The 9,428-nt window shown below is 41.2% G+C and overlaps 1 protein-coding gene across 1 annotated transcript; it reads left to right on the top strand.

Moving 5' to 3' along the window:
• Positions 1-1,176: 1,176 nt before the first annotated feature.
• Positions 1,177-7,980, top strand: LOC144533888 (uncharacterized). The gene is made up of 2 exons (XM_078275478.1): positions 1,177-1,435; positions 4,762-7,980. Exons 1-2 carry the CDS (start codon positions 1,243-1,245, stop codon positions 5,679-5,681), a joined length of 1,113 nt encoding a protein of 370 aa, XP_078131604.1. The 5' UTR covers positions 1,177-1,242; the 3' UTR covers positions 5,682-7,980.
• The last annotated feature ends 1,448 nt before the right edge of the window (positions 7,981-9,428 follow it).

Here is a 9,428-nt window from a genome sequence, read left to right as displayed (position 1 = left end):
ATATTTCAGCAAGGTTTTGATGGATTGGAAATACTTATGGTATGCGGCAAGTGAATTCATATGAAGTAACATTTATCCACGAACAACTATGATATTTTAAGAAAAGTATATGTTGTTAAATAATGAAGTAGGGGTAACGAGGTATACCTATATTCACGGGGGATGGGGAAATTATACAGGCAATGGAAAAAAAAACATCCCAATCTCCGTCTCTGCAAGATTGGGAATGACTGAGATTTCTTTTGGCACAGCTACCAGAAGACTTCCAACTTTCAGACAGGTTGCTCACGTCACATCTACGTCTTCAAGCTCAGTTGGAGGCTGCTCAGTAACGCTCAGCCATCACCGGAATGGCTGAGTCATATGCTTCTAATTAACTTCACTGTTCTCCGTCGAAGTCTATGGCATCGCAAAATGTGTCCATTTCTTTTACTGTCTATGGGTGAAGAGAAGCTGTTCCTCGGCGAAGAAAGCCTCTGACAGAGACAGAGACAACACCCGAGTGAACATCGGAGCGTAACGTCACGACTCACGATCATACAGTGTGTTTCCATAGTGACCACCAGGATCGATAACTAGCTGCTCCCGATGCTATCGATCTGGGAGAACAGCTGTAGCTATGCTAAGCTAAGAACGTGTCTTTGACTGTAGGTAGTTCATCACAGAGTTGGCTCGGCTAACAGCTAATGGCTAACAGCTGTATGGATGGATGGATGGATTATACATTGCACTTAGACTACGTTTTAGAAAAAAAAAATTCTTTCTTTGTGCTTTTGGTTCTTTGGTCAGTAAAACTTTTTTAAAGTGGTCTGATTCAATATGATAATAATCTGTCTAATATAAACATAAACATTAACTTCATCTTCAGACAAACAACAAAAACAGATGACATCTTACATTTACACAAGATTAAACCTGCTGTCTTCTGTTTGACACTTTAAAAGAAAAAGGGAAACAAACTACCATCATCTTTAATTTGGTTCTTTGTTTTCTCAGAGCTCTGAAAGTGCATTTAACTATTTGTCTTTCTTCAAACGTGTATTTTAATCATTTATCTCGCTGTGTGTTTTTCTAAAGAAGCATAAAACACTTCCGAAAAATACTTTTATTTTGAAGCTCAGCAACTAATCCGTCCCGGAAGCTATAGTCTTCACTGCAGCTAACTTCACACTTTGAACAAGATGGCGTGTAGCAGAAAGGTGTGTTAGCAGAGTCTCTTTGTTGTGTTGAGAAAGAGTGAAAATGAGTAAAGTCCAGATGCTGAGAGCGTTGGTGAAGCAGCGACTAACTGCAGCTGCTGAAGAGATATTTGGGCTGTTTGAAAGAACGATAGTAGAGTACGAGGAGGAACTTTGTCGTTCAAAAGAGGAGAACAAGCGACAACGGGAACTACTGGACGCTGTTTACAACCCTCAGCTTCGGTTACACAGAGCAGGTTTGTTCCCTTTACTTCTTCCTCTCTATTCGCTTTCTGTTTATACCATAGACATATATAAATATTTATACTGACATCTGCGCAGCCGCCAGGACAACAGCAGAGCGGCTCTATTCTCAGCTTTACGGTAACTAAACGGCGCTGAAACAGTTACATGTTTCTGTTGTTTGTGACTCTTTTTCGCTTCTTTTCTCACATTCAACAAACAGCTGTTACAGTGAACTACCTCTCACTCAATGTTTAGCCTACAGCTAACTGAATCCATAGCAGTTTTATACTTCCTGTTTATATCCCCAAAGCATTATGGGGTCTGTAGTTTCACAGCTTACATGACTAGTTGTTGGATGGTGAAGTTGTCTCGGTTTTGTTTGAAGAGACAGGACAGTGTCATAGTAGCTGAGAGTACTGACTAAATAGTTGTTATAGTAGCTAAAAGTAGTGACTAAACAGTTTAAATAGTAGCTGAGAGTACTGTCTAAACAGTTGAAATAGTTGCTAAAAGTACTGTCTAAACAGTTGAAATAGTTGCTAAAAGTACTGTCTAAACAATTGAAATAGTAGCTAAAAGTACTGACTAAACAGTTGAAATAGTAACTAAAAGTACTGTCTAAACAGTTGAAATAGTTGCTAAAAGTACTGACTAAACAGTTGAAATAGTAACTAAAAGTACTGTCTAAACAGTTGAAATAGTAGCTAAAAGTACTGACTAAACCGTTGACGTAGTAACTAAAAGTACTGTCTAAACGGTTGAAATAGTAGCTAAAAGTACTGACTAAACAGTTGAAATAGTAGCTAAAAGTACTGACTAAACAGTTGAAATAGTAGCTGAAAGTACTGACTAAACAGTTGAAATAGTAGCTGAAAGTACTGACTAAACAGTTGAAATAGTAGCTGAGAGTACTGACTAAATAGTTGTTATAGTAGCTAAAAGTAGTGACTAAACAGTTGAATTAGTAGCTAAAAGTACTGACTAAACAGTTGAAATAGTTACCTAAAAGTACTGATTAAACTGTTGAAGTAGTTAGCTAAAAGTACTGACTGAACAGTTCTGTTTTGTAGGACTAGATGTATATATCCCTTAGTTGCATACTTAAGACAAAACTGCTGAAAAAGACTCTGTGGGATGGTTGAGTGAGAGATGGCCTCCTCCGGGTTATCAAGTGGGCGAGGAAATCTTCCTCTTCCACATCCCTCCCACGTCATCCACTGCCCTGGTTTTGCCTGAGCCACAGCTTTTGCGCACCTTGTTGCCTCCTCTTGCTGCCGTATCTCCTCAACCACAAGCCTGCGTCTTTAAAACGTCGTAGCCTTGTGCCAGGCTGGGATCCTCGCTAGGGATGGGGATCGCTAATTTTAATTAATATTAATACCATTTTCGAGGCTGCTTGGTAATGATGAATGGACTGATAAGCAGGTCCTGTATGCCTCATTTGCAATGAAACGATGCTGTTGCAAAATAATACAACCGGCATCATCATCAAGAATGAAGAACACAAACATTTATAAGAGATAAATGTGTTAGGCATTGAAGTAGGAGAGGAGGACAGCATCCAACAGTGTGTCCTCCTCAGTTTTTGATACTTGATTGTTACGGAAGTAAGTAACAGCCACCACAATAAACAAGTTTTTGGGCTCGACATTCAGAAGGCTGATGTGGTCGAATTGATCAATTTCAGATGAGTCCTTTTCCTTTGGGATAAGGATTCCTCCAGCTCTTCGTCAGGATGTTGGTATCCCCTGATTTGCCATACCACTTTCATGAGCCTCCATAGGAAGCGCAGGGCATCTGGTGGAATGGAACTCCATTGGGTCCTGGAGCTGATGAGGCCCTTGCCCTGTGAACCATTTTCTTCACTTCACTCCATCTAGGTGGACTGATGTCAAGCTGGTGCTCTGATGGATTGTTTGGTGGCATGTCATGTTGGAGGATAACGTCTTCGTGGCATCGGTTGTCTGTGCAGGACTTTTTCAGATGTTTTTTCATGTCTGCCTTTGACACTGAGAGCCTTCCGCTTTTCTCCTTTTAGGAAGAGCCCCTTCACAAAAAGGGATCTTTGTAAAAGTTTGCTCTTACTCCTTTTTCCTGCACTTCTTTGTGAGGTTTTTTAGCTCTCCTCAGTGCAGCAAGCCTACCCCGTATCTCCTCCATTGTTTCATCAGCTCCCTCCTCTCTCGGATTAAGCAATCCATTTCTTTCTGCCTCCTGGATTTAGCGGGGACTGCCGTTGTAGCTCTCTTCCCACTTAAGTGCTCCAAACCGTTCTACTCCATAGTTGTAGATTAGATCGCCCGTTCTCTCCAACTTCTTCACGGTTGTGCCTCTGAGCGTCTGTAAGGTGTTCCAGAGATCATCATTGCCCTCTTTCCATGTAGTATTTTCGCAGCCTCGGGTATGCTGATCATTACATGTCATGTGATTTAGCTGACGGGTGCTGACGTTTTTATCCAAAGCGACTTACAATTGCTATATATGTCAGAGGTCGCACGCCTCTGGAGCAACTAGGGGTTAAGTGTCAGGGACACATTGGTTGATGTATCACAGTGGGAATCGAACCCAGGTCACCAAAGGCATGTGTCATATCCACTGCGCCATCACCACCCCACCATCATACTCATCATACTTGTAGTCTGTTTAGTCTGTTCCGTTCCTGTTTCATTTGCTGGGGTGTCTGCCGATGAGTCATCTTCCGCCCCCGCTCATGCTGACTCGGGGTATCTTTTCATTAGCAGTTTGCGTAGCCAAGGGTGGGTTGGACCCATGCACTATATGCTGGATCCCGCTGTCGTTAAAATTGTTAGCTAAAAGTAATAAATAAGGCTGCAACTAACGATTATTTTCATAGTCGATTAATCTGTTGATTTTTTTCTCGATTAATGGATTAGTTGTTTAGTCTATAAAATGGTGAAAAATGTGGATTAGTGTTTCCCAAAAGCCCAAGATGACGTCCTCAAATGTCTTGTTTTGTCCACCTCTTAAAGATATTCAGTTAACTGTCACAGAGGAGAGAAAAAAACTAGAAAATATTCACATTTAAGAGGCTGGGATCAGATCATTTTGACTTTTGTCTTAAAAAATTACTCAAACCAACTAATCGATTATCAAAATAGTTGCCGATTAATTTAAGAGTTGACAACTAATCGATTAAACGATTAATCGTTGCAGATCTAGTAATAAATATACAGTTGAAATAACTAGCTAAAGTAATAAATAAACAGCTGAAATAGTTAGCTAAAAGTACTGACTAAACAGTTGTCTGTACTTGATTCTGTTTCCTGTTTCCTGAGAGTGTTTCCTGTTTCCTGAGCCTTTTATGTGTTTCCTGCAGATTCGGTTCCCCCTGAGCAGCAGGAGTGTAGCTCCAGTGTGGACCAGCAGAAGCCAGAGCCCCCCCCACACATTAAAGAGGAACAGGAGGAACTGTGGAGCAGTCAGGAGGGAGAGCAGCTTCAAGGGCTGGAGGAGGTTGATATCACCAAGTTCCCATTCACTCCTGTCGCTGTGAAGAGTGAAGATGATGAAGAGGAAGCTCAGTCCTCACAGCTTTATCACAAACACACTCGACACATGAAAACAGAATCTGATGGAGAGGACTGTGGAGGACCAGAACCACCCAGGAATTCGCATCCACTTTTACAACCAGAGACTGAAGACCAGACTGGAGACTCTTCTGAACCTGAGGTTGATGACAGTGCTGATTGGAAGGAGACCAGAGAACCTCAGTCAGCTTCAAACTCTCTGAAACATGATTCAAGACGTAAGAAAACATTCAGCTGCTCTGAGTGTGGGAGAAGATTTGGCCAAAGGGCACATCTGAAGAGACACATGATTACTCACACAGGAGAGAAACCTTTTAGATGCTCAGTCTGTACGAAATCTTTTACACAGAGAGGAGATTTACAGAAACACATGAGAGTTCACACAGGAGAGAAACCTTTTAGCTGCTCTGAGTGTGATAAAGCTTTCACTGAAAGTGGAACCCTAAAGAGACACATGATTACTCACACAGGAGAAAAGCCTTTCAGCTGCTCAGTCTGTAAGAAATCTTTTACACAGAGTGGAAGTTTACGGTCACACATGGCCGTAGTCCACACGGGAGAGAAAAGATTCAGCTGCCGTGTTTGTGACAACAGATTTACCCGGCGTACTGATGTCAAAACACATAAATGTGTTGGTCAGATGGAAACTGAAGCTGACAGAGAGGACTGTGTAGGACCAGAACCAACCAGGAATTTAGTCTTTATTTAGTCTCAGTTAATATATATTGTGTTCAATTTTTATTTTGAAACCTGTAAGTAGTATCACCAAAATCCATCGGACACCCAACCGTGCTGGAGTCTCTGGAGCTAATCCCCGTCACTCCCCTCAGCAGCCGGGAAACAAGACACGACACCTCCGCTGGTCTGGAGGAGCTGCAGCATTTGTGCTCAAACTGCAGACTCTAGCTAGTCTACTGTACATTTACATATCTTCACCGCTAAACGCTCTCCTCTGATCCGATCGCACTCTCTTGTCCGCTCACATCACATCTCCCATTAGTGACGCAGCTGAACAACACAGTATTGACGTATTGTCAGCTCGCAGTGTTTTTTTTACTGCCTGGTTGCCCATATGGTTAATCCAGCCGAGCCCCCGGCCCCTCCTCCCCAGACTCAAAGTTCACGGAGGTTGCCAGGTTGAGACTGCAGCAACCACAACAATGTTGCTAGATGCTTGTATCTCCACCCGAAGAATATGGCAACAATTGCTAAACACACTGCAAACTCACAGTCCTCTACTCGATTTACAGCCCCCCTCTCTTGGCTTAATAGCCTGAAGCTAATGCTTACCTGTTCAGGAGGAAATTAGCCAACCCTGCATACTTTTGGGCTCTAAGCTGTCTCCATCTTTCAAATACATCTCCAATATTTACCCGGGGTTTGTTACGTCTCTGGTCACGCAAATGTTAGAAACATGCCGAGGCTTTTTTTAGGTCGGGTATCTCGTTGATAAACAAACGAACAAGATCAACTATCTTGTTCGTTTGTTTGCTGCTTTCATGGCGGTACTAGCGTTACAGCTGTAGCGTGCTGGGTTTATACAGGTAACGTTATATCTGGCAACCCGGCCTGGCTGTCAAACTGGGCAGTTGATAACAACACACAGGCCAAAACACAAGCAGACATTCCGTCACGGAACGAAAATTTACAGAAAATACTGGCATTAGCATTGTTGTCAGAAAAGATTGTATTTCAACTTAGCATGTTTCCTTAATATCTGATGACATAGTGTGGTAATTTTTGGATTTAATACAGTAAATGTATTACATATTGCACCTTTTAAATGTTAAAATGCCAGTTTGACGACAACGAATACAGTAGCAAGCAAGTAGCAACCCTCAAATAGGTTTATAAGGTAGGTCAGTGACTACGTTTACATGCACAAAATATTCCGTTTTTTGCTTAATTTTGATAATCAGATTAAGCTGTTTAAGTGAATATTCCTCTAATATTCCTGTTTTAAATGCAGCCATAAAAAAAAAAGATTATTTCAAAGTGTTTCAGCGGTGGAGGACTTATTGGAGCGTGTGAACACAGCCTCCCTTGTTCATTCCTTCAACCAGCTTCTAGAAAAGGTCTGCTCATATCCATAAACCTGTTGATTTCCGAGTCGTTGATAATGTTTAAAAGTAGCTGTGTTTCTCCTTCTTATCGGGTCTGCAGCCCTGCAAACTGTTGGCTGGTTGGTTTGTGTACAGTAATCATAGCAACGCACAGAGCTGACCAAAAGCCTGCATTAAAAACCCTGATTGAGACGCATATCCTGAATGCGTTGTATACATGTCCAGAGAATGCCTCTAAAACCTGAATAATACCAGAATATCACACGTCTTAATTGGAAAATGCTATATTCGGAAAAATGCCTTTTATTGTAAATATATAAAAAAAAGTAAATTGCTGTTTACATGACCTGTATCAAATTCAGAATAATAGTGGAATATTGGTGTGCATGGAAACATACTCATCATTAAGAACTAACCCCCAAAACGTTAGTTTAAAATACTTTTCACTTACAGTCAGGTCCATAAATATTGGGACATCGACACAATTCTAATCTTTTTGGCTCTATACACCACCACAATGGAATGGAAATGAAACGAACAAGATGTGCTTTAACTGCAGACTTTCAGCTTTAATTTGAGGGTATTTACATCCAAATCAGGTGAGCGGTGTAGGAATTACAACAGTTTGTATATGTGCCTCCCACTTTTTAAGGGACCAAAAGTAATGGGACAGATTAACAATCATAAATCAAACGTTCACTTTTTAATACTTGGTTGCAAATCCTTTGCATTCAATTACAGCCTGAAGTCTGGAAGGCATAGACATCACCAGACGCTGGGTTTCATCCCTGGTGATGCTCTGCCAGGCCTCTACTGCAACTGTCTTCAGTTCCTGCTTGTTCTTGGGGCATTTTCCCTTTAGTTTTGTCTTCAGCAAGTGAAATGCATGCTCAATCGGATTCAGGTCAGGTGATTGACTTGGCCATTGCATAACATTCCACTTCTTTCCCTTAAAAAACTCTTTGGTTGCTTTCGCAGTATGCTTCGGGTCATTGTCCATCTGCACTGTGAAGCGCTGTCCAATGAGTTCTGAAGCATTTGGCTGAATATGAGCAGATAATATTGCCCGAAACACTTCAGAATTCATCCTGCTGCTTTTGTCAGCAGTCACATCATCAATAAATACAAGAGAACCAGTTCCATTGGCAGCCATACATGCCCACGCCATGACACTACCACCACCATACTTCACTGATGAGGTGGTATGAGCAGTTCCTTTCCTACTCCATACTCTTCTCTTCCCATCACTCTGGTACAAGTTGATCTTTGTCTCATCTGTCCATAGGATGTTATTCCAGAAATGTGAAGGCTTTTTTAGATGTTGTTTGGCAAACTCTAATCTGGCCTTCCTGTTTTTGAGGCTCACCAATGGTTTACATCTTGTAGTGAACCCTCTGTATTCACTCTGGTGAAGTCTTCTCTTGATTGTTGACTTTGACACACATACACCTACCACCTGGAGAGTGTTCTTGATCTGGACAACTGTTGTGAAGGGTGTTTTCTTCACCAGGGAAAGTACTCTTCGGTCATCCACCACAGTTGTTTTCCGTGGTCTTCCGGGTCTTTTGGTGTTGCTGAGCTCACCAGTGCGTCCTTTCTTTTTAAGAATGTTCCAAACAGTTGATTTGGCCACACCTAATGTTTTTGCTATCTCTCTGATGGGTTTGTTTAGATTTTTTCAGCCTAATGATGGCTTGCTTCACTGATAGTGACAGCTCTTTGGATCTCATATTGAGAGTTGACAGCAACAGATTCCAAATGCAAATAGCACACTTGAAATGAACTCTGGACCTTTTATCTGCTCCTTGTAAATGGGATAATAAGGGAATAACACACACCTGGCCATGGAACAGCTGAGCAGCCAATTGTCCCATTACTTTTGGTCCCTTAGAAAGTGGGAGGCACATATACAAACTGTTGTAATTCCTACACCGTTCACCTGATTTGGATGTAAATACCCTCAAATTAAAGCTGAAAGTCTGCAGTTAAAGCACATCTTGTTCGTTTCATTTCAACTCCATTGTGGTGGTGTATAGAGCCAAAAAGATTAGAATTGTGTTGATGTCCCAATATTTATGGACCTGACTGTATACATCCATGCTGAAAAGGCTGATATTAAAAGTCCATTAAATCCATTTTTGGATTTTATTAAACAATACCAAAGATGTATTTTAATTGGAGAATTGATCAGTTTAACCCAGCCCTAGAATACAGTATTGAGGTGATTTACAGAGATAGCTTTACTTGTTGCTCAAGTAACTGCTAACTACTGCTAACTGTAGTCACAAATGTATTTCATTATATTGTATACTGTATATGTAACACTTTATTTTCCGGTACATTAAAAAGACGTAACAAGCCGTACTTTGTATCAAATTAGACCATTAGTAGAA

This window comes from Sander vitreus, chromosome 18, assembly GCF_031162955.1.
Source record: "Sander vitreus isolate 19-12246 chromosome 18, sanVit1, whole genome shotgun sequence".
In the NCBI taxonomy this organism is placed as follows: domain Eukaryota; kingdom Metazoa; phylum Chordata; class Actinopteri; order Perciformes; family Percidae; genus Sander; species Sander vitreus.
The sequence above is the reverse complement of the archived record's forward strand: the minus strand, read 5'-3'. Positions and strand labels throughout refer to the sequence as shown.

Coding starts and splice junctions, on each gene's coding strand:
- LOC144533888 (XM_078275478.1), top strand. CDS start 1,243: ATGAGTAAAGTCCAGATGCTGAGAGCGTTGGTGAAGCAGCGACTAACT. Junction 1,436..4,761: donor GCTTCGGTTACACAGAGCAG/GTTTGTTCCCTT, acceptor TGTTTCCTGCAG/ATTCGGTTCCCCCTGAGCAG.